This window comes from Dunckerocampus dactyliophorus, chromosome 19 (genome assembly GCF_027744805.1).
Source record: "Dunckerocampus dactyliophorus isolate RoL2022-P2 chromosome 19, RoL_Ddac_1.1, whole genome shotgun sequence".
In the NCBI taxonomy this organism is placed as follows: domain Eukaryota; kingdom Metazoa; phylum Chordata; class Actinopteri; order Syngnathiformes; family Syngnathidae; genus Dunckerocampus; species Dunckerocampus dactyliophorus.
The window spans coordinates 15,125,057-15,150,155 of record NC_072837.1 but is presented as its reverse complement, the minus strand read 5'-3'; the positions used below and the strand labels follow the sequence as shown (position 1 = coordinate 15,150,155).

Genomic DNA, 25,099 nt, shown 5'->3' with positions numbered 1-25,099 from the left:
CTCTTTGTTTTTAAAATTTACTCTAGTACGAAACAGGAATAAAACAGGGCGCCCATGAAAACAGTTGTGCTGTTACCTTTTAACCTGGCTGTTTACCGCACGGCACACGCTCCAGTTAATTCCTATAGTCGGTGAAGGCCTCACTGGAACTTACCTTCCGTCATTTCCGCTCTACAAGAAAGACGAGTTTCACCCCCTAGCGGACAAACCCAAACACTTCAGGTAGCATAAAGTGAAATGTTACATTTTATTCTGAGCATGTTTAGAGGACAATAAAAAAAAAAAAACATTTTTACAGCAAAATACTACAAAATTTACTTCAAATGATAATGACGGCATTACCTTGAAGTGGTTCTGTGGAGCAGAGAACTACATGTTCTCACTTTAGTGAAGTAAAAATGTAGGATTTCTTTGTATAAGAAACTGTAATGCCGTTTACAACTATAAAATAAATAAAAACATCCAAAATGACAGCTAACAAGTTGGCGCTCCACGTGGTTCCGTTTTTGTTTTCAATCAAGATAAGAGAAAATTCTATAGATGAGGTATTAGTACACTTTTCCCCCCCAACTTCGTCTCCATGACACCAGGCAACAAAGTCAGAACTAAACACAGACATGAGCAGCTGCTTAAACTACTGGCAATATATTTCGACAATATTCGAAAAAGGTAGTGTTGCCAAGTATACACAAGAATAAAGCAGAAAACTCACACTGCACATTAACAAGCAATTTGGTCTGTCTTGCACTTCAAGTATGAACAATTGTCATTTTATGGAAAGTTGGAACAACATTGTCATACAAACTTGTACACAAGACAACAAATAAACAAGGATTCAAGTCAATCTCTCCTTAGAAGGAATGAAATAAGAGCTGTGGGTTCTCCCTATAGGAGAGAAGTGTCACTGAGGTTTAAAAAGTGATAAAAACACAAATGCTCTCTTTAGTGCTGATGCAAAGTCATCAAGTATTTGGTGGCACATGTGTTTGTGCCCAAGCAGCACACAGGACGGGGCAACAAGGAGCCCTCTGACCTCATGTCCACGCACAAAGCGTTCCTAGAGACACACGTGTCTCATCAAAAATCCACGCTGTCGTCACTTTCACACCAGTCCGACGGTGCGTCTGTGCCGAAGTAACGGTCGCCAAAATTACCTGCACGGCCAAACAAGAGGGAGGGTTGAAGCTGTGTGGTGGGTTTTTTTCCCCCCCGGCATATGAAGATCATGCTCACCGATGCCCGGGATGATGTGGAAGTGCTCGTTGACTTCCTTGTCCACGGCAGTGGTGATGATTCTCACGTTGGGGAAGGCGTAGGCCACCGAGTGGACGCCCATCTCTGCCATCAGCAACGACAACAGGAAGATCTTGTCCTCCGGCACGTCGTGGTCCTTCACACGTCAACACAAAACACACTTTTTTATTTTTGAATGAGGACTTATGATTGTGGAAGCTGGTGCTTCCATAGCAAATAAGTAGGGTGCGTTCAAGGACCACCGTACAAAGAGCAGTGTGGTGGAAATGGAAGCATCAAGACATAAACGTTGCTCTTTAACAGTGGTACATGTATGCTGTATATTTTACCTGTATTATCAAGTATTTATAAAAGATCAACTTATGATAAATGAGATGTGTTTTCTGCAAAAAAAGGTCTATTTTCATGAAAAAAATAATTTTTTAAAACCAAAATTCTGTGAATTTGTTGGGGCCATGTAGGCCGAATCGCAAATGTGCAGGGATCTGTGCTGTTGTTACTCTTAACACAAATGATGATCGCAGTATTTATCCGCTTTTTCTTCTTCTCTCCTTTTTAACTGTGAATTGCAACCACTTGAGGTAGTACCTCCAGTGAAGATGACTTAGGGGAGACTTTTTTTTTTTTTCCCAAGCACCCCCTGGTTTGAAGAAAAATTGAGAACCAGACAATATTATTTATTAGGGATGCTCCCATCAGGTGTTTATGCTGCTGATACAGATACCAATCATCCTTGAGTGAAATCAGCCGATACGGACACCAATAGTGATTACATTAAATGTAAATTTTTTAAATGAAAAACAATTTTCAAAACATGTATTTTCATAGCTTATTTCAAGCCAAACAAAGCGGATACGTTTGTTTTACCAGAACATTAACAAAATGCTGGTATCCACAGCTCACATTTTGTTTGTATTTCAGAATGCATTTCTTTCTACTGTTCTCACATTATTAACTGAAAACCTGAATGAAAAAGCAGGCTTGCAGGCGCCTCATGTGGTCGTGTGGGGCTCACGTTGGTGACCCCTGCGCTATAATCATATGAAAGGGGAACCATAAAATTGAGACAAAAACATATTTGACTTATTTTTTCAAAATCACTGGTGAAACTTAGCGAATTAGGGGTCTTCTTTCAGGAGACTTTGGATGCAAGAGCAGCTTGATGGCGCTCCAGCAGGACCCGAGGCAGGTTGCAAACCCAGTTTCCACCGCCACCGACGTCCGGCCATCCAGTCGGATGAATCCAACCACTGTTCGGGCTATCACGGGCGAGTGTCGTGCGTTTTGGCTAATAAGCCGCCGCCCGACCAACGATCACAGCGCGAGCCACGAAAACTCACCACCCAATTGCTCGTCTCCCAAATGCCGCACCAAAGTCAAGAGTTTTAAAGCGTGTTTTGCAATGTGCAAAACTTATATCGCTCTCACAACAGGACGCCCTACATGGCAGATATGCTTGTTTTGGCTTTGTGAAGGGAAAGTGGGTGGGAGACGGTCTTCTATAGGCTGGCTTTTGCAATGGAGGCGGAGCTGATCGGTGAAGGGGGTCGGCGTTTAAATGCAATTATCGGGATATGCTGATACCATGCTTTTTCATGGAAATCGGCCGATACAGATCAATCAGAGCATGTTTTGACTAATAGGCCGTATTCAACCATTAAACAGCCTCATTTATCAATATATTTTTGAAAAACGGTGAGCGCGGCCGCAAAGTTCGAGGGATTAAGGTACACAGATTATGCTCTCAAAATTGTGTAGACGCAAGCGAGAAACAGTAATAAATTCATTATTAATTACTGATCAAATCGAGAAGTAGGGCGAAAAAGATCCGGCAAATATTTTATCAGGCGACCAAGTGGTTGCAATTCACCATTAAAAGGGAGAAAAGAAGAAGGCAAATATTGAGATTGTCATTACCGCTAAGTACGGGCGTTATGGATGTGGGACAGTATACTTCTTGAAGTGTACTGATGGAAAGTATTTGCTTGAATGCTCACCAGCAGCACTCTGACGGCCATGAGAGCAGCAGCGCCTGTGGACACGGTGCTGTCCATCAGGATGACGTAGTCCTCGCTGATGTCTTTGGGCAGTCGCAGGTAGTGCAGCTACAGCGACAAAGCAAAAAAAAACAAAAACACAGCGTTACTCTGAACGTGACACGCCTTCTGTGTCGAATGAGAGTAGCCACGTTGCCGGTCGGCGTACCTCGGGTTCACCTGTGTCGTGGTTGGTCTGGATGAGGATTTTTCCCAGTCGGATGTCTTTGCACACGGCCATGAGCGCTTGCTCCATGGTCTCTCCTGCTCTCAGTATGGACACGCCTGTGATCTAAAACAAATATGAGTAGGGAGAGCTCCACACAAAGATTCAATCTCCCGTTCTACTCCACATAAGTACGATGATGACAGCAGATGACCACAAGGTAACCCTCCGGACATGGCCGGGATTGTCTTATGTATTTAAAGTCAAGTGCACGTGCTCTGCCTAGTTGGCACATGACAAAATGGAAGAAGACAGCATTACTGGTGCATGTAAGCACAGTTAGAAAATGTTCCAAATCATTTGTGGATTTTTGTTCCAAAAATGTCTTTTTAAAATGTATTTATTTTCACTCTGTAAACAGGCAGTTTTTTCCCCCGCAGGCATTATTTGGTCCCGCGTGATGCCACGCAACAGCAGGCATCACCCCGAGCTTCATTCCATGTATGCATGGAACCTACATGACGTTGAACTCCAGAGAAGAAGCTCATGCAGTAAAGAGAGGTAAGTCTATATTTTCTTTCAGAATAAAATAAAAAATAAATCAAGAAAAGAGACACCGACAGTGTGGGAGAGGGAATTTCTGACTAGAAGACTTTGGGCTAATCGATCACTTAACATAAATTCACAGGGAAAATCCAACAGACTACTGAAATTACTTGAGAATTTCCCCCCGACTTGCTCCAAGAGGTGGTGGAAAAGTTAACCCATTCATGTGAGTAAGACACGCAGAGGCACGCTTTGATAGGCACCGCACGCATTGTTTGCACATAGTTTGCGGTGCGTTTGCTGTGGTTTCACATTGCAGTCACAACTAGTTCACATTAAATTTAAAAATTTTCTTTGCACCGTGGTAAGCAGCCCCGCACAGTTTACACACACTTGACACCAATTTACAAAATTGCGTACCGCTGCGGGGACAAAATGCCTGCACGTTTCTCCAAACGGGAAATCTCATTACGTTTTGATCCTGCGGTTCTCCTACTAATTATGAGGAATGAAATGGATAAATGAACATTTAACATCACTTTTACCTTTATCGGAGACTCTTGTTGGGAAAAAGAGTGTCAAAAGTAAGACATTTTAATGGGTGTGTCATATACACTAGGGGTGTCCCGATCTGATATTGATATTATAGGACCGATATCAGCAAAAAGAGAGTTTAATTTTTGAAAAACTGTGATAGAGAAAGAGAGCGATAATCAAACCGCGATATTGCGAGGGAAGACTGTATTGGATTATAGCGGCCTGCATCTAAAATCTCCGATATTGCCACTCCGATACAAGCAGTCGATTCCAGACTCTGCCCCAGCATGTCTATCCAGCAGCGTGTGCTACCGCCTTAAGCAAGGAGTAGGAGTGCTGCCGGCTGTGTGTATTTGTCATTAATGTCTGAAAAAGATGTTGCGGCCGAGTACAAAACTTGTCATGCACAAGTTTCCCGTGGTAGCACAGAACCGGCGAAGTTGAATATTACCAAACTCATTTGAAGTAACATCACATGGGAAACTCTCACGACGACGAGAGGTCATTAGCTGCAACAGAAAAGATGACCAGCCCCTGTTGGGGTTGAGTCCGGTTTAAAAGCTTAGTTCAGCACCTCGAACCTTGCTATGTTATGACTAGCCGCCACTACGTGTTGATAAAACTATGCCCTGCATGCAACAAGTAAATGCGTTTGTTTCATTCATACCTACTGTTGCTGATTATTGTTCTGAGTAATATCACGTGATGAAGCCTTTTGTAACATTCCACATGACAAAATGTGTCATAAAAGTGTAAGTCATGCTGATATCAGATCGATATCGTCAGATATTCAAGGCTGCGGTATCAGATCGAAGTGAAGATGTTGTGTAGGGACCCCTCTCATATATACTCTATATAGAGGCGATCGACTGTTTATTTTACCATTGATGTTTACCAGTAGACTGCACAGACTAAACAGCAAGAAGAAAACAGACGTACTCTTTTACCGTTCAGCCCCCTGCCATCGTAGACATCACCCTGCGGCGTCTCCACAGATACGGGCTGCACAGAAGAGGAAGAAAAAAAGGGAGCCCTGCTGTTTACAACAAGACGCCTGAGTGGAGTTTAAGTTGGGTTTGCAGACCTTGAGGGGCAGGAAGGAGAGGGCGTGTTCAATCAGGAGCCTCATTAATCTTTTGGAGTAGAAGATGAACTCGTCACGGCTTGTCTCCTTGTTCCTAATCAAGAGCACAGACGACGGTGGCGGTGGTAGTGATGATGACATTTGATGTTTTTATCAGTGGGATTTTTTTAACGATGCCAACCTGATGATGGTATGCATGCCGCGCACCTGCGGCGTGCTCTTCAGGACGCTCAGGGTCTCGGGTAAAGGTTGACCCTGGTGGGCCGAGGCCAGTGCCGACCTGCCAGCAACACGAGCATCATCAGGAGCCTGCTGTTACCTTGGCAACACGGAGTTATCACACACAGCTAACATGTGCACTGATACATTAAATTATTTTTTGTTTCGCCAGCGGGTGGCGCTGAGTGTCTTTCAGTGCAATTCTCAGCTGTAGTAAGATGAGTCGATTGCATTGTTACTGAGTACACAGAAGGGAGATGCAAAACCACAGTCAGACTTAAAATTAGCAGGTTAGCTTGAAGGCAAGAAGCAGGTACATGTTGACAAATGACAGCGGAAACATGCTGACAGTGTGAGCAGCCACACACACACGCACACAGTTGCTTGAACACAGGATGTATGTTGGTGTTATTACATATCAGTAGAGTAGCACACTAGCTTTAAGGGAGCGGGGGTCAAAATTCAGAGCAAACAAAGAGGGCAACAAGTTGCCTCACATATCCCAGCGCAGCTCCCCCTGAAGGAGGTCACGACAGGAGGAAGTGGCGACACCGTTGGGAGACAGAAGAAGAAATGTTTTTCCACTCATCCACGCTAAAAGAAGACCATGAATCCTACAAATCAAATCGACGCAGCTGAAATAGAAACATGACACGTCTTTGTCTCTTATTTACGAGTGAAATATCAACTGGTCTGGTGGCTTGGTTGTGTCAGCAAAATGCAAGATTTGTACAAACATATGTACTTCCATTACGCTACAGCAGGCGAGGCTGCAGACTTTTTTTTAAATTATTTATTGGAAGCATTCTAAAAATATAGTTTAATAACTACAAAAAACAAAGCAGCAAAAATTTTACATTTTTCAAAATATGAAGAGAAAAGAAGTTGTAATCTAACAATAAAAAGTCATAACTTAATGAGAAAATGACATCTCTTTTTTCCATTTTATTGGAATAAGTGAAAATATCACAAGAAAAACGTATTCAAACTAGAAAAAAAGTCGTAATATTATGAGCAAAAATGATTTTAGCAGCATAGAGTTGAAACATTAAAAACATTTTAAAAGTTGTAATGTCAGAAACAAAACAAAATTAAAGTTATAATTTTTGGAAAATGAGGTGGGGGAAAATGTTATAATTTTATGGAAATAAAATAAAAATATTATGGTAATAAAGTCATAATATTACAAGAAGAATATTTACAAAGATTATTTAAAAGAAAAGTTCAAATATTTGGAAACGACTTAAAAAAAAAATACTAAAACTACGTAATAATAGGCTTTTTCACCTATATCACCAAGTTTCTTGAAACATACATAAACTTCTTATATTTACAAAACATCAAAGTTGCCCTTTTCACTGCGGCCCTCGCTGGAAAAAATGTGGACACCCCTTAAAGAGGGTTAAAAGACAAAGCTCCTTTTACCTGTGAAAGGCACTTTTAATTTGAAAGGACAATTGGGTGGAGAGGAAGCATTAATGTGGAAAGAGCGACAGAAATTTAGGGAGACAGTGAATGTGATTGTCCAAAGGACAACACAAGGATGTCAGATGATATTAGTTTAAAAGAATGTCTAAACACACTTTACTTTGAAAGGGAGGTGTTGTAAAGTTGTAAAAACGTTCATACCTCACATTGATCTCGCGCTGGAATGATTACACAGCATTCAGCCCGGCGAAGTGGGACGGTGGGGCACGCACAAAGACACACACACACACGTTATAGAAAGTCCTTCAAGACAAGTGTGTGTGTGTGTGTGATGAAAAAGCTACAAGATGTTATTCATCTGGTACCGGAGCTCTGTTGATGGTGTGAGGAAGTAAGAGGAAGTACATGTAGTGGAGAATGATTAGTTACCTTCTCCAGCTGACTGTGAACATGCTGAACGATCAGATCCAACGCCACAAAGTTGTCTCCACCTGTTGACAGACAACAGCTCGCTGGAGCATCCATTAAAGGTGGCCACAATCTGACTTTAGAGCTGGGGTGTCCAAAGTGGGCCCGGGGCCATATGTGGTTGGCGGCACATACTAAAAATATAATTTAATATATATATAATATTAAATATAATTATCAAAAACAAAAACAGCTGCATAAGATTACAAGTCAAAATATTAGGAGAAAGAATATTAGGAGAGTTGTAATTTTACAAGAATACCGACGTAATATTACAAAGAAAAATTACGAGAAGAAAATTTACAAGATGAAAGCTGAAATAGTTGAAAACTTTTTTTTTTATTTTTTAGAACTACCACAGAAATAGTAAAAAAATATATATATATAAAAAAGTCATTCTAACAAGAAAAAAGTTTCAATTTTAAAAGAATAGACACGTAATATATTTCATTTTAGTAGCATAGAGGTGATATATGAAACAAAAAATATATTTGTTTTTTAAAAGTCATAATATGAGAAACAAACAAAAGAAAAAGTTGTCATTTTTGAAAAATTAGGTTGGGGAAAAAGTTATTCTATTAAAGGAAAAAAGTCAAAATATTCTGGGAATAAAGTCATAATATTAAGAGAAGAAAATTTATGAAGATTATTTAAGAAAAAAGTAGAAATATTAAAAAAAAATAATTAAAAGACCGAGGCAAAAATGGGTTTTAAAAAAATGAGCAAAGACCAAAGTTCACAAAGCTGAGATGTATTTTTTTCTTGAAATTATATATGACTTTTTAGCATAGCTTTACACAATATCAAAGTAGCTCTTGCACCCTTTTATTTTTCACTATGTGGCCCTCGCAGGAAAAAGTTTGGACACCCCTGCTTTAGAGGGCGTGGCGGACCTCTGGGCACCACGATGTCTGCCAGTGGCACGGTGGGTTCAATGTACTGCTCGAAGGCCGGCTTGACAAACTTGTTGTACTGCTTGATGATGCCGCCGATGTCCCGCCCACGCTGAGAAACGTCCCTCTTCAGCCTGCGGATGAGCCGAATGTCCGAGTCCGTGTCCACAAACACCTTCATATCCAGTAGCTGCCAGGAGAAGAGACTCCAAGGTCAGACCATACAGTCGCTTTTCGACGAAAATAATTGCCAAAAATATGTCAGTTATCACACTGCCAAATATTGCGCCTAACAAACTAGTCATGTGTCCGCGTGCCCAAACAAAACATCCCAAGCGTCGGTGAGTCAGTCTTGCCCGAGTCCAACCGTCATCCTAACGTGCCTTTATCACAAAACTCCCACCCAGAAGTCATTGGCCCCCAGGTCCCTTGCCCCTCTCGGACGTCATCAGTGGTTGACTCTGTAGTTCTTTGCTAACACACTTACGCCACAAGTTTCTTTTTTTCCATTGAGCAAAATAACCCACCATGGGGCCAAAGAACATCGCAAGTGCCAGCATTTTGATAAGAAAAGTGAGAAAAGGTTGTTGGATTCAAGAAAAAGTCATAGCAAAACAGGAAGGTGGTGTCCGGGTGGCTCTCCCTTCCACTCTCCCCGCTTATCGCCGTCTTCGCCAACAAGCGTCAATGTTAATGTTGAGTCGATGTGATGTTACATGTTCATTTATATCTATTTTGCACTGTTAGTGCATGTAAAACTATAATTCCCTATAACAGAGGTTGTCAAATTTCTCAAGGCTCATTAAGTCGAGACCCACTTTTATTTAAGTTGAAGAATGCAAATACAATTGTTTTCTTTTTAACTGGACGGTAATCTTTTAAAACACAAATACACATCACATATTCAAAGTGCATTTGGAAGACCATATAAGGCATTTTACTAAGGAAATGCAGAGGAACATGCTAACTGCATGTATACAAGCTGATTAATTTCACTTAGAACTGTGCAATGTTTAGACAGCACAGATGAAAATAACTAAAATATTGCTCAATTGTACTTGAAAATAAAATAAAAAAAAATACAAGTTTAATATAAAAAAATTAAATGTATTGGCCCTCGGCAGATTCAAAAAATACAATTAAACTAGAAATGAAAAAAACGATCCATGCCAAGCTCTTTTCAAATGCACTTCTGCCACATTGTGGCCGTTTTTATGGCTTAAAACTGCTTTAAAAGTGCTTTAAAAATCTTTTGCTGTGCAATTGCGTCATCAACTCTTTTTGCCTCTTGTGCAAAAAAACGTAAAATGCATGTAAATATGTCTTTGGGATCAGGCGTTCGGGTTTATAAAAATGTACAAACACGTCTTTGGTATTGAATGAGTTAAGGCAAAATGTAACGAAAATAAAGACATAATATAAGTAGAAAATAATGTAAAGTAGTTGTAAAAAAAACTGCAAAAAAAGTAAATGTTAGAAGATAAAGCTTATACTACTCATTTTACGAGAATAAAGACAATATTAAAAATAGTCATTATAACAGAAAAAAATAAAGCCAAAATATTAAACTTTTTATTTTTATTTATTTATTTTTTAAAGGTGTACACTAGGTCCCCAACTTACGAACATCCGACATGCGAACTTTCGGAGATTCAAACACAAGCCGACTGGTCTATTTTTTCATGTATTTTGCCTTTTAGTACTGTAACTCCATATTTATACTTCTACATCTTGACCACTAGAGGGCACTGTGACACTGCTAATGGGACAAACAGGTACAGGAAGCCTGGGTAGAGAAAGCTAAATGGAAAGCTAAATTGTAGCTGTATGATACAACCCGGACAGAGCGTGTGATTAAAGTTTATGAAGAGTTAATAGGCCTGCTTAATTCTACACCACCCACAGAACACTACCTCTTTTAGAAGAGTCTAACCACGACAACCATTTGTCCTTTTTTTCCAATAACTCCTCCTCCACCACAACGACGACGTATGCTTGACCACTCCTCTTCAAAGATAAATATTTATCATTACATATTATTATATCATTTTTATTATTGTTTTTTTCATTAATTATCCTGGTTTAATATTACTACTGCATCCAAACTCATATTTACATACATACACATATACGGTATATGTATACACGTACATGAAGTACCTGTATCGTTGGTAATATTACCTACTTAAGAACAATTCCACTTAAGAACGGTCGTTTGGAACCAATAGTGTTCGTTGGTTGGGGACTTAGCGTAATATTATGAGAAACAAAAAGAATGACGTTGCAATTTTAGGAAAATTTGGTTGGGTAAAAGCTATAATGTTACAATAATAAAGTCTAAATATCATGAGAATAAAAACATTAACAGAAAAAAATTTACAAGAAAGTCAAGAGTTATTTAAAAAAAAAAACAGCAAAAAAATGAGGAGAAAGGAGAAAAAACTCATACTGTACTAATACTGTACTTTGTCGTCTTGGCTTATCTACTTGGGACGGTTTAGAAAATGAAAAAGTGGACCATTCATCTTTTCAAAGTTTGGACACCGCCTGCAATACACCCAGAATGAACCTGCGACCCACCTTTGGGTCCCGACCCACCAGTTGAGAACCACTGCTCTATAGAATGTGCTCTGTGTGAATATTTTGGGGTGTCCAAAACACATTAACTGGATTGACATTATTTCCTATGGGAAAAAAATGATTCAGTTTTTGAGGGACCCTTTGAAATGGATTAATAGAGTGTATTTATTTCCACACAGAAGTGCAGGCGTCGGGTGTCACTGCCTCTTAAAAAAAAAGAAAAAAGAAAAAAGTGGACCGTCCATTCTGCCACTAAGCATCCACTCAGCAAAAAGCAGAAAAAATCAATGTGGACGCATCCCGGCGACGAAGGAGAACAACGAGGCGGCGCCGACAAAAAGGACCTATTGACGAGTGATGAGATGAAAAGGTGTTGGTGTGTGATTTAGTCCAGCGTATAACTCAGTGGCACAACGAGGCAGAAGCGTCACCTGCTGTAAATCTCCCCAAGCCGCCAACCAAAAGATGGCAGCTTGTGGGAGAAGCCCACTGCTCAGCTTCTCCAAAAACAACGCAAGTGCTGCAGAGCCAACTTCAACATAATAATTGAAGGATGCAGTGTGCCACCGAGTACATTTTGTACTAGCTTTGTGCGATAGACGACAAAGCAAATAAGTTTAATATCTTATATCTCATGAATAATCATCCATCCATCCATTTTCTATACTGCTTCTCCTCTTTAGGGTTGCGGGGGCATGCTGGAGCCTATCCTAGCTGACTTCGGGCGACAGGCGGGGTATCAATTCATTAGATTTTTAAAATAGCACACTTTGCACATCTCTGACCCCTGATGTGCGGCCAATAGACTACAGGCTAGTGGCCCCTGAGCACCAATATTCCCCATGTCCCAGCGGCGCACCTCATTAGCATATCATTGGGAGTAGCAAGGATGGACTCAACCAAACGCAATTAATCACCGTGGCGACAGCGGCCATTAGTAACAGTGTCACAGGAAGCTCCCGGGGTGGCTGCCGGCCCTTATCGCCACGGCCCAGCTCTCTCTCAGGTGAAAGCGCAGTGATGCGGGATAGTCTGCTGTGCGGGAACTTCCCTCAAAATGTACATCTTTAAGAACCTTGGAATATTTACAAGTCAAAAACATTACATGCAAACTCACCTTCAGCAGCTCCTTGTTGGCAAAGGCCAGGATGCCCTCAAAGATGACAACATTGGCCCCATATACAGTTTTCTGTTCAAAAGAGTACACATTTGGTTTGTTTACAAATGAATGATACAGTTTGCGAGCTAAAACAATCATAGCAAAAGAGCGCCACGGTGGTCAATGTGTGTGGCTGCTGCTACATCATTTGGTTCGTCTTTTCAAAGATAATAATACTCAGTTTTCATTGACTCTGTCACACTGACAACTGTTTCTAATATTTTGGTAATCTTATTTAGCGATATGCGAGTGTTAAAACATGAGAGACAGCTCTCTGTATGGTACAGTACACTTGCACAAGCATAACATATTAAACATTGTTAAATAAATGCCTCTGATATGATAGAAAAAGAAGAAATGAATACATCTTTAAATTACTTAAATGTCTCATTACATTAAGAAAATTGGAATCAAATACATAAATGTGTTATTAAATGTGCCATTAATTCAATACATAAATAAATACACCAGTAAATAATTACTTAAATCTGACATGAACTAAAATTCAAATTAAATGCATAATTGTGTTACTAAATGTGCCATTAATTCAATTCATAAATAAATACACCATTACATAACTACTTCAATGTATCATTAATTCAACAGAATTGGAATCAAATGCATAAATGTTATTAAATGTGCCATTAATTCAATTCATAAACACACAATAATTACTTAAATGTGACAATTAATTCAAATTGGAATTAAATAATGTGTAAATTAAAATATCACTTCATTTAATGTAAAAATGCGTATAATTATTTCACTATTTATTTATTTCATGGATAGAATAAGTATAGTTTTACATACACAAAACTATTAAAAATGAGGAATGGATGAAAGTTATTGATGATGCAGACTTCCCGTACATCCTGGTGAGACTGAATTCAATCGTGTTTGACGAGGAAGTTGAGAAACAACGGCCACACACAACTTTCTTTGGCCCCATGGTGGGTTATTTAGCAGTTGCACTCAATAAAACATGCACAGACGGAGAGTCGGTGAAGGGTGCTTTGCATGGCCACTCCATTTTGCTTTATGATACAGTATGGAGCAAACGCTCTAATTTGTCACGTGCAATATTGTTCTAAATGTTTTTAATGAAAACCAAAAATGGAGGTTCCACTGTGTATAACTATACGCACAAAGCAGCGCTGCTCCAGCACTATTTTTAAGATGGAATGGTGCCATGTGAATAACGGTGACTTTACAAATACTAAACTTGGAGCACCGAGAGACAAAATGGCGCAGCTTCATTTTTCCAGTCTCTCCATCAGCATCGCGTAAAAGTCAATAAAAAGGACATTGCTCCATTGATCTGGAGCTGGCACAGAGACAAAGCGAGTGCAGCAGGAGGGTAGAGGGAGAGGGAAAGAAGGAGAAGAAGGAGTGAGAGGAGAGGAGAGGAGAGGAGAGGAGAGGAGAGGAGAGGGCTGTGACTTGTAAAGAAACAGATGAGTGTTTATCGATTTGGTAATTTCGGTGTCCTCTCCTAAGAGTTGATTTAAGGTTAGTCAACATGTTCAAGTGCGGCCGCCTGGAGACTGAAGGTGGCTTCCTGATGAACCACAGCAGCAGCAGCAGGAGAAGGCACACTCTAGCTGTGTGTGTGCAGACCTCAGCATCCCCCCCGCCAAGTAGAAGGGTGCAGAGGGCTTTTAATTACAAGCAGCCGGTGCAAAAGGCCCATAAAAGGATTTGTGAGTGGCGGCAGGCCATTTCCCATGTGGCTTTGCGCCTCTCAGCCATAAAATTACACCGCAAAGAAATAGGGAACAGTTGTCGCCGCTGGATTGATTGCTCAGTGTGGGGGTGTTTGTGGTTAAGTTTTAATAATTAGCACAGCTATCACATCAATGGAAGTGCTTTTAATGATGTCAACCACAGCAGCGCCTACACACACTGGATGACATGCTGCGATAGCACATTCATGACAATACTGACTCTCCTTTAACCCTTGTAATATATTTTAAAAGAGCTAGCTTGCGGTCATTGCTTATTATAATGTAAAGTTGACACCAAAAAGCATGATTACAAAATTTGGATAAACGAAAGGCACTTTTTTCTCCTACATTTCGGTGATATTTTAGTGCACAATGCGCAGACTTGAATACGCGGGTTTTGATCACCTACCCATTCTTTGCGTCTGCAGTGAGACGTGAAGTCGTAGACGGGAACTTTGATGCTTTTTCCTTTCTTCAGTTTGCGGAGGACACTGACCAGCAGCTCAAAGTCGAAGGCATCGGGGTGGTCGAAGTTGTACTCGTTCTTTGCCGCCAGCTCCTGCTGGTCTTCATCCAGCACCTTGCACGCACACAATCATGCATGCATTTAGCCACCATTTGAAAAGTTAATGCAAGAAAAAGTCTGAATTTTGTGAGAATAACACTGTAATATTATCATCAGGAAAAATAATGTCATTTGAGTAACAAAACATTGAAATATTAAAGATTTTTTTTTTAAAGTTGTAATATTATGAAAAACAAAACAATGCATAGTTGTTTATTAGGTTGGAGAACAAGCTGCAAGAATAAAGTCAAAATATTGTGTGAATAAAGTCATTTACGAGAAGAAAATGTACAAGAAGATAGTTCAGTTAGTTGGGAGAAAAAAAAACAGCAGAAATGAAAAAACAATATTAGATATTATATACAATATTATGTTTTACGACACAGGTATCAAACACAAGGCCCGGGGGCCAGATGTGGCCCGCCACATCATTTTATGCGGCCCGCGAAGCCCTTGGAATAATGCATGTCAATAATGCACTTTACCTCTGCCCTTCTAAATGTATTTGATACGTCATTTTGACAGAAAATTTGTACTGCATGCGGTTCTTCTAAACGTCAGTATTATCTAATCATGCAGCAAGATATTCCAAGCATTTTTCAAAAACAAATACTTGAATGTCTGCTTGTCACCATGACATTCTCACTTCACTTCTCATTTTGAAGCAAGTTATCCATCAATTTGTTAGTAAAAATAGAATAATCTAATGCATGGGCAACTGTGTAATAATATTATGAGGTTATATTCATATTTAGATTCATAAAAACTGACAGTTACAAGTGGCCCTCTGAGGGCAGCCGTAATTGCAATGTGGCCCTCAATGAAAATGAGTTTGACAGCCCTGTTTTACGATAATAAACTTGTAAAATTATGAGAAAAAAATGTCATTTCAGTAGCATTGAGTTGAAATGTTAAAGAAAAAACATGTTTTTTTTTTAAAGTCGTAATATGAGAAACAAACAAAAGAAAATAAAGTTGTCATTTTTGAAAAATTAGGATGAGGAAAATGTCGAACTATTCTGGCAATAGTCATTTTACCTTGGAAAGGAGCTTTTAATTTGAAAGGACATTTACATCTAAAAGGCAGTTTGTGTGGAGAGGAAGCATTAAGGTGGAGTTTCTCAAAGTTGGGGAGACTGACTGATTGTTCAAAGAATGTCACAGAGGGTTTTAGTTTGAAAGGACATCTAGATACACTTTACTTTGAAAGGACTCAGCACCCCTGTGCTACATGCTTTCTGACTTTTATTTGCCACAGATGAACGCATGCAGTTGTCCCTCGCTACAAAATCAATTAGTAAATAAATGATGGCTGTTTTGTGGTTGACTATGGCCTATTAGTCAAAAAAATATTGAAAGACAAGCTACAGTCTATGTAGTATTTTGGCCACTAGATGTCAGTAATGTTACACAGATGAGACATGTTGCTGCAGGAGAGGTCTTCTTGGACTTCATCATCCTCATCCTCTATTATCATTCGTTAGTTATTTTACAATTTAAAATAAAATTAATTTAATTCAAATATTTAAAGAAAAAACAGCCTGCATCTCGGCTTTGTGATATGTGTGAAAAAGTGTATTACAGTAATCCCTTGCCACTTCGCGCTTCACATTTTGCGGCTTCAGTGCTTCGCGGGTTTTTCCAAAATATTCATAGGAAAAAAACCAAAATCATCCAAAAATAAAAACGGAAAAATTACAGCCATATCAGCAGCCATATTGCGGAAAAAGGCGTTGTTTCGTGTTGCTGCGTGAGAGAGGAGGTTTCCCTTCGTGCCAAACACAGAGATGAGTTGACTCAGAGGCTTTGTAAATGCCTGTACTGTACTGTACTGTACTGTACATGCCACGGGCACTCAGACAAGCAGCTTCCCTTGTTGTGTCTCACCAGTTTCATCCACGCTGTTGACTGGCTAGCATACTGTATCTTGGTGTTGTGTTTACAATAACTTTTTTTGATTAGTTAAGCCTTTACAATGTCGCTTCAATAACCTTCAATACGGAAGCGAAACGTATGGTAACTCAGCGTAATAGGAGAATTGTGAAAATGGAAGCTGCATTGGCATTGTGGATTGCTGATTGCAGGAAAAAGACAGTGAGTTTGGACACTAATATGATCGGGACAAAGGCAAAAGCTCTCTACGATCAAATCTTGCCCGATGGCGACAATGAAGAGGCTGAAGAAGATGCTGACGAACCTCAAGCCAGTACTAACGCTGCCAGGAGTGATTCGCCTCCTCAAGTCTCCGAGTGAACCTAAAGCCTCTACGAGTAAAGTGAGAGCCACTCCTCCGCCACCAACACATTGCCTCTCTCAGAAGGGAATGTTCATGAATGTTAATTACTGTATAAGCTTTTTTAGTTAAAGATTTAATACATGTACTGTTGTAATCTTTGTCTCAAATATGTTAAGTATAAATACTGTTTACATATTTTAAACATTCTGGTACCCATATACAAGTACATGAAAATTCCTGGGTGGGCAAACCCTACTTTGCGGTTTTTCATCTTTTGCGGGAGGTTCTGGTCCCCATTAACCGCGAAAAACAAGGGATTACTGTATTAACTTTTTCTGTTTAAATTACTTTTCTTGTTTGTTTTTTTCCATTTTTGTTGTTTTTCCCCAAAATGTTTACATTTTCTTTTTTCTTTTGAGTTTATTCTTGTAATATTGTAACTTTTTCCCAACCTAATTTTCCAAAATGTGCAACTTCATTCTTTGTTATATCTCTCATAATGTTACGACTTGAGAAAATAACATCTTTTTCTTTAATATTTCAAATTTATGCTTTTTCAAAAATTACTTCTTTCCTAATATTATAAAATGACATTTTTTTTCCTCATAAAATGACTGCTGTTTTTTCCCATTTTATGTTATTTACTTGTTTAATTGTGTTTTTAGAATGTCCCCCGGGCTGCACCTTGGACACCCCTGCACTCGATAGCGCCGTTTGTCGCGAGTGAACAACAGCAATTGAAGAGAGATGTGGAGGGTTTTTGGAGTTGAATCTAATCTAATCATTACAAGAGTCGTTCTTATTGCAAAAGTTGATCCGAAATCAAAGTAAGAGGAGCTATAATAGACAGTTTAATGTCTGAATTCCTGGCGTTGTGGTCTCAAGTCACAAAGTCTGCGAATAGCAGGGATTACTGTGGCGCCCCCTAAAGGAGCTGTGAAGTGTTGACCCATAAAGAAGTTAAAAACTGAAAAGGAAAGTGGAATTTCTGGCCTGCACATTTGACAAAAACATCAATATCAGTCTGTAGCATCACCTTGTAGAAGGAGTCCATGGAGAGAAGAACCACCCAGGGAACATCCAGCGCCTCAATGATCTTATTGGCGACTGTGGTTTTTCCCGAAGCGCTTCCTCCGCACAGACCTGCAAGAAGACCCACACTGGCTTCAATGGAACACAAATTAAAAACACAAAAATCATATGTAAAGTCACCCAACACGCTTTCACAATCGCATGCATGGACAGACTTGATGCGTAAATCAACTGTCATCACTCATCAAGTCATTTAGTGAATGATGAAGTTGAATCCAAGGCAGCAGAGTTCAGTCGGGCTGCCAACGAAATAAAACACACACGGTGGAGATGTAAATACAAAGTAGAGCCTGCGGGTGGCCGAGCGCAGAGGCCATCCTTCAGGGCAACGCTCCCGGGAAGTGTGCCAGCAGACTGTGACCACAATGTATATTGCTGTGCGCAGACGTGCACGTGCCAAGAGCACCAACGGCTCTCTGAGCTCCCTATGCATTGTGCGCACGCCGATCTCCGTCAAGCAAACTGCTGACTGGGAAGAACAACACTGCGGCTCAAATTCGAATTGTCATTTACAATCATAAGGTCTCTGTTGATCCACTATCCATGACTGTGCACCTGGGAATGTATGTTTGTCCTCATGGGAAAAGGACGTGGACGATGCACCAGGGAACAGCATTCAATAAAAGGAAGGCCTTTGAGGAAGTACGCTACGTAAATATCAATTAGCCTTGTTGTCACATTGTGTGCCTGCACAGTCACACTCACTAACATTGCTTATGACAGCGAGGGCCACATAGTGAAGAATGAAAGGATGCAAGGGACACTTTGATATTTTGTCATGTACAGTAGACATGCTAATAAGTTATACTTGTATACGTTTCAAGAAACAACTGCATCTCAGCTTTGTTACATAGATGAAAAAGCCTCAATTATCACTCCCTCGCTATATCGGGTTTTTAACAAAATTACTAAATGATGACAGCTTTGTGGTTGAATACGGCCTATTATTAGTAAAACAAAAAATATGCATATTTAAGCAAATTGTACTTACAGTATGTGTGGCCTAAATGAAGCTTTTTCAAGCATAATGGCTAAATGATCTAACTAAATGAAGCACGGTAAAATACAAAAATAGGGCAGAAGAAACACTGTAATTGTGAATGTAATACTGTATTCTACATTGGCCACTAGGTGTCAGTGCTCTGTGAGCCAGGCAACAGACTGGTCACTGAAGTTCTTACTGTGACACTGCTCCAGCAGGAGTTTTATTTACTCTTATTCTGTCTACTATTTTGGGTAATATGAAATTCGTTGTATTTTTCCCCAAATTTAGTTTAATTTTTTTTCAAAATTACGTTTTTTCAGATTAAATTTTTTAGAATTCCCTTTTTTACACTTTATACTAAGTCCCCAACTAACAAACACAACTGGTTCCAGACGACCGTTCTTATGTTGAATTGTTCTTAAGTAGGGGAAAAGGTAATATTACCAATGATATAGGTACTACATGTACGTGTATACATATGCAGTATATGCGTATGTATGTAAATATGATTTTGGATGCAGTAGTAATATTAAACGAGGATAATTAATGAAAAAACAATAATAAAAGTGATATAATAATACGTAATGATAAATGTTATTTACCTTTGAAGAGGAGTGGTCGAGCATACGTCGTTGTGGTGGAGTTGGAGGAGGAGTTATTGAAAAAAGGACAAATGGTCGTCGTGGTTAGACTCTTCTAAAAGAGGTAGTGTTCTGTGGGTGGTGTAGAATTAAGCAGGCCTATTAACTCTTCATAAACTTTAATCACACGCTCTGTCCGGGTTGTATAATTTAGCTTTCCATTAAGCTTTATCTCCCCAGCGTCTAACTCTTTCTCTGTTGGTCTCATTAGCTCTAAGGCTGCATTAGCAGTGTCACAGTGCCCTCTACTGGTCAAGCATGTACAGTAGCAGTATAAATACTGATTGAGCGACTGACTACAAGGCAAAATAAAATAAAATATAGACCAGTCGGCTTGTGTTCGTATCCGCGAGTGTTTGCTAGTCGGGTGTTCGTAAGTTGGGGACCTAGTGTATTCTTATTTTACCAGCATAGAGTTTGTGCTTTTTGGGTTAGTGAATTAATTTAATGCAAAAATCCTGATATTTATTGATGCCATACATCAATGGGCAATTATTCCCAGTAATTCGGATATTGATGTCGCTTGGCAAACTTTTCTAATGGGATGTCAGCCTCTGCACACATTGCTAAAAAATCTTCAACTAACTGCAATGCTTGTGATTAAGGAAGATGTAGTCATCGATGCAATTCCAACTGCATATGTAAGATATGTTTTATGACACGCTTATTTTGTTTGGAGAGACATGGGGCAAACGGCAGTCTTATTCTGAAAGCTAGAAGTGTGTTCTGTGTGTTTTGAGAATGTCTGTTGACGGTTAAGACCAGCTGGTTGCATGAAAAAAAACGTGTTTCTCATCTGTTTTGACTCAGAACCTGCACGTTGTCATGTGGCACTGTAAAACGCTCCTTGCACTAAAGCGGTAAAACACAATACGATGGAGATATGCTCATCCAACCCGGGTTGCACACACACAACTGCACTCGCATGCTAAGCTAACACTAAGCTAACACCGCAAGCTTCCAGTCATACTCCGTAAGAGGAGGTTCCGCCCACTTTTGCCGGTGTTTTAGGTCACCACTTCAACATATACAGGGGAGGGGGCGGTTTAGTGTGTGTAATGGGATTCCACCACGAGTGAGCCATCCATCAGGGAAATACTTGCCGTTCCTTCACCTCACGATGACAGCATTTCATTCACATTATGTCAATTATGGCGAGATTAGGAGTTTAACAGTAAATTCCGTTTTTATTGGCAAATTCTGCGATTCCGTCCGCGGTTCCGTTAACACGGAAATCATAGGACCCTCGTAATAAGAGTATAAAGCCATTTAAAGCTGCAAGGAAGTACGCTGGAAGTCAGCTATTCAGAAGAAAAAACAAGGAACTGCTAACATTGGAATCTAAATCATATCTTTAAAATGTGCCACGGGCCAATACAAAAACAGCCGCAGGCCACACTTTGGAGTTAGCGTTTTGCACTTCATTATGTCTCCGCCAAAGAAAAGGAAAGCCATCACGATGAAAGTGAAAATGAACATCATAAAAACCAAAATTCCTCCTCCTCAAAAAAAAAATCAGACCTCACAAATCGCTCTGCGTTATATTTGTCTCCCGCCGTGCCCCTGTACACCGTCGCCTCTCCATTCGTGTGTATGTGATGATGCATCTTCATCCGCGACGGAGCGCCGCGGCCATTTTGTTTGCGTGTGTTCCACACAAGATACGAGCGTCTTCATTGCATACACGCAAATGCAGGGGCGACGGTGCGCAGGGACACGCCGGGAGACAAGCGATTTGTGAGGTCTGAGGTCTGTTGATATAGTCCACTGTTGATGGGGATGTCATAATTAATGTCTCTTCTGTTGTTGTTGCTTCATTTATTGGTATTTATGTTTCTTATGATGGTATTTATGTTTATGTTCTTATTCTTTTTCTTGTGTTTTCTTTCTTTTCTTGGGAAAATGAACAGAATAAGAATTTCATTGCATAGTATAACTGCCTGTTTTACTGTGCATATGACAATAAAACTCTTGAATCTTGAATCTTAAAACTCCATGTCAAAAAATCCAAACTATCCCTTTAAGGAGAAAAATGACTGAATGCTAATGAATGCTAGGGGGTCATGGATTCCGTGCACTGTTACAAGTTGATCTGGGAGGAGAAACAAAGGTTATCTTTCCCGACTAGCCTGGAGTTTATTATTATTTGCAATATAAACATTATTTGCGATAAAAAGGGATTTTGTGCTTGATGAAGCTCCAGCTTCACTGCAGGCCTCCCACCCCACCCCCCACGCGAATGAACACAGTTCAACGTCCGCCTGAGGACCAGTCTCAGCAGCTGCCAAATGAAGTGTGACAAGCGTGTGTGTGTGTGTGCGCAAACATCAAACTGTTTGTGCTGTTTTTAAGCACATGAGACCAGCTGGAAGGGGGGGACACGAGGAGGACATTATCATACATTAGCATCATCAGCTCTGCTGGGGCACATTGGCCTGGGATAATTTGAGCATGAAAAGCTAACAAGAATCAAGCCTACTAAAGAAAAGTAATAATTCTCTGGTTCTCTCACCGATGACGAAGGCCTCCTTGAAGGTGGTCCCGGTAACATTGTACCAGGGGGGCCGCCCAGCTGTGTAGATGGTCCTTTTGTTGGTCCTCAGCAGCGGGGGCTCTGTCTTGGATTGGCTCGTGCTTCGTTTTTGTGGCGACAAGGATGGGGTCAATGGGCATCGAGGGATACAGTTTGGGAGGCCATGCAAGGAATCTTCTCCACTCTCGCTGAAGATAAGGCAAAAAGCAGTCATGCTAGCAACAGCGCTTGAGTTTTAACAATACCCAGTTAGTGTGAGTGCCATCAGAGATGCCTACGTGCTCACTGTCGACCCCATGCTGCTCCTTTCAGGGCATTTTTGTCATGGGGGAGGCCACTACAAGGTCCACAAAGAGTGAAAAATAAATTAATAATTGTCTTATTAAAACTTTGTGGGACCTGCAGTCGCCCCCACTGTCTTGTGGAGGTGATAAGGAGTCCACTCACTTTAGGATCCCCCTCCAACCCCCACAGTGGCTCTGCTCTGCTGTCGGTGCGCTTGAGGGGGAGGGCGGTGAGAGATGCCGACCCTCCCCAGGAATACGCAACGATGCCCGATGGAGGCAGCTGACGTGCGGGGCCGCCATCGCATGAGTAAGGCTGTCATCACGTAGCAGAAACACCAGCTAACAAGCAAGGACTTCCTGGTCTGCGACGCCATGGACAATCAATGAATGGCTTCTTTCAAGCCCTGCATACCTGGGAGGCAGTACATGCACTGTGTTATCGCCTAGCTGTGCAAGGTTTTGGATGACAGTGCATAATATGCTACTGTACTTCCAAAACAAACATTTTCTCACACAATCCTTCACTCCAGCACATATTTATGAATATAGGCAAATTTGACCATATATTCATTTTAAGTATTGTTTTATATGGGCAATGTGCTTGAAAATATTACATGAGAGAGAAAAAAACAGCATTTTGAGCTAAGTTTGGGATGCAGTATATACTGTATTTCCGACTAGCTTTGCAAGGTTTGGCTGAAAGGATCTGAAATAACCATGACAGTGTGTGTTATGCTTCTATAGTGTAGTTCCAAAACAAACATTTTCTCAGACTATGAGAGGTGCCCCTCTCCTACAGCACGTTTATGAAATTACAAGGTTATTTGTAACACATGTCGATTCAGTGGGAACTGAAAATATAATTACATGAGAAAATACTGTACAGAATTTTCATTTAAGTGACTACACATGACATATACTGTAACGTTTGTAAAAGTAGCACTATCTCCAAATAAATCAAAACAAAAAGTGCACCCTTGAGGAGAATTAACGTAATAATGTGCGTGGAAGCTACTCTCTTTGAAAGTTATTGTAACTTAAAAGTATCACGTCTCTTTTGTTTCTTCACTGCTGCTAGCAAGGCGCAGGCAGCTAGCCTTGCAGAGTTAGCCTGCTAGCTGCCGTTGCCAGACTCCGCTACATTTTGGCGCCACAGCGCTCGAACCCAAACAACAAACACCTCCCCGCAGGTCGTCCTTACCTGTCGGAACGGAACATTCTGTCGGGCTCCCTGCCACTGTCGGCCGGCTGCCCATCCTGGTCCGTCGAGCTCAATGTGCTCATGTCTGCCGGGTAATGGCGAGGCGGGGGAAACCAAACGGGGATGACGTCATGACGTCAGGGCGCGTAAATAGGGAGCGTGGTTTTGTTTCGTGTACGTGTATTCCACAGTCAACTTGAATAGCACACGTCGTGTGTTGGCAGCAGGGCACGCATGACAGATCACGCATGACAGGTCACATGACAACTTGTACTTGACAAGGCAAAGACGGTTTTTAACAGGCGCTAAGCATGGCTTCTCAAATGTACAATTCACTTCGGATACCCTGAACGCACCACAACCTGACACCTGTCGACTTACAACTTTACTGCTACGTTCAATAAAATTATACTGTAATACAATTTTTTCAGGTTTCTGTTGGTGTATGTATTTTTATATAAATATATATGTTAATATATATTATTTTTTTACTATACCTCACACGTATGCAGCACCTTTTTGAAAATAATAAAATATTTTTACGCTATACTTCATCTGTGCCGTAATAAATTGTACATTAAGACATAAAATAAACAATGCTCACCGTTAATAGAAACCGCCAGAGAGGTAAAAATGTTTATAATGGCGGTTTGCAGCGAATATGGTAGTTTAGTTACATCAGCGCTCGTGTTTTACATGCATTCCAGTAATAAAACAGCAAGTGTGCAACTGAAAAATAAACGTAAAGGCTTTTGTATTCAACACATTCATGCAAACTGACTTTACAGTAATCATGCGTCCTGTGTAACAGTATCTATTATGAATCTTTGCATTTTTCTATGGAGACAAAGATTTTATTATTTTGTTTTACAAAAACGTGCTTTTTTTTAAACGTGTGTGTAAAATGTGCATGTACACGCGCCACAGAGGCGTGCACTAATGTACAAGTGTACATGCATTGATTTCCAATAGCTACTCCCATTAGAATGTTCTACCGCACCGATGCTGACCACAATATTTCATATCTCATCCATGCATTTGTTGTCATGCTCGGTGCAGAGAAAGAAGTCAAATATCATAATAATATATTAAAGTAATAATGTTGGAGCATGTTCAAATATGAGGATAAGGTATTGTTACTGTTTTGTTTAAGTCAATTGTACCTTATTCCTGCAAAGTATATATATTTAATGTAAATATTTGCTGCATCATACTATGGGAGAAATGTTCCACTATAATAAATGGATTTGTCATGTTAGTTGTACAGTTTGTGCTTAATGAATGTCTCATTTGTTGCCTTATTTATTGTTCATTTGTGCAGCAGTCCAATTCCCTTGCAATTTTGGGGAATTGAGTGTTGTATAATGAGCAATTAGGAAAGTGTGAGACAAATTGAAAGCGCTGATGGTGCATTTTATATGACATGAATTCCATAGGTGTGATTTAAATCCAGTTTATTCCTTTT

At 40.2% G+C, this 25,099-nt stretch overlaps 1 protein-coding gene across 6 annotated transcripts; it reads right to left on the bottom strand.

The window, feature by feature from the left end:
- Positions 1–76: 76 nt before the first annotated feature.
- Positions 77–25,056, bottom strand: si:ch211-243j20.2 (uridine-cytidine kinase-like 1). 6 transcript variants are annotated; one of them, XM_054761769.1, is made up of 16 exons: positions 23,635–25,052; positions 22,594–22,845; positions 22,126–22,334; positions 17,932–18,038; positions 14,504–14,674; positions 12,329–12,400; positions 8,632–8,821; positions 7,700–7,761; positions 7,472–7,488; positions 5,805–5,903; positions 5,624–5,717; positions 5,479–5,541; positions 3,471–3,582; positions 3,252–3,359; positions 1,234–1,390; positions 77–1,154 (listed from the first exon to the last, which is right to left on the bottom strand). In XM_054761769.1, exons 2-16 carry the CDS (start codon positions 22,731–22,733, stop codon positions 1,151–1,153), a joined length of 1,605 nt encoding a protein of 534 aa, XP_054617744.1. In that variant the 5' UTR covers positions 22,734–22,845; positions 23,635–25,052; the 3' UTR covers positions 77–1,150. The 6 variants fall into 6 exon arrangements, 4 of the variants coding, with proteins under 4 accessions (XP_054617744.1, XP_054617742.1, XP_054617745.1 ...); XM_054761767.1 differs by having other exon boundaries at positions 81–1,154; positions 3,460–3,582; positions 23,635–25,049; XM_054761770.1 differs by lacking the exon at positions 23,635–25,052 and adding an exon at positions 22,425–22,483 and having other exon boundaries at positions 82–1,154; positions 3,460–3,582; positions 22,594–22,743.
- Between the last annotated feature and the right edge of the window lie 43 nt (positions 25,057–25,099).

What these genes read in the sequence shown, in the direction of transcription:
- si:ch211-243j20.2 (XM_054761767.1), bottom strand. Translation starts at nt 22,733, where the DNA reads ATGGCGGCCCCGCACGTCAGCTGCCTCCATCGGGCATCGTTGCGTATT. An exon ending in GGGGGCTGAACGGTAAAAGA is followed by an intron (nt 3,583 to 5,478) that starts GTACGTCTGTTT and finishes TATTTGTTTTAG; the next exon opens with ATCACAGGCGTGTCCATACT. An exon ending in ACGACACAGGTGAACCCGAG is followed by an intron (nt 3,360 to 3,459) that starts GTACGCCGACCG and finishes TTGTCGCTGTAG; the next exon opens with CTGCACTACCTGCGACTGCC.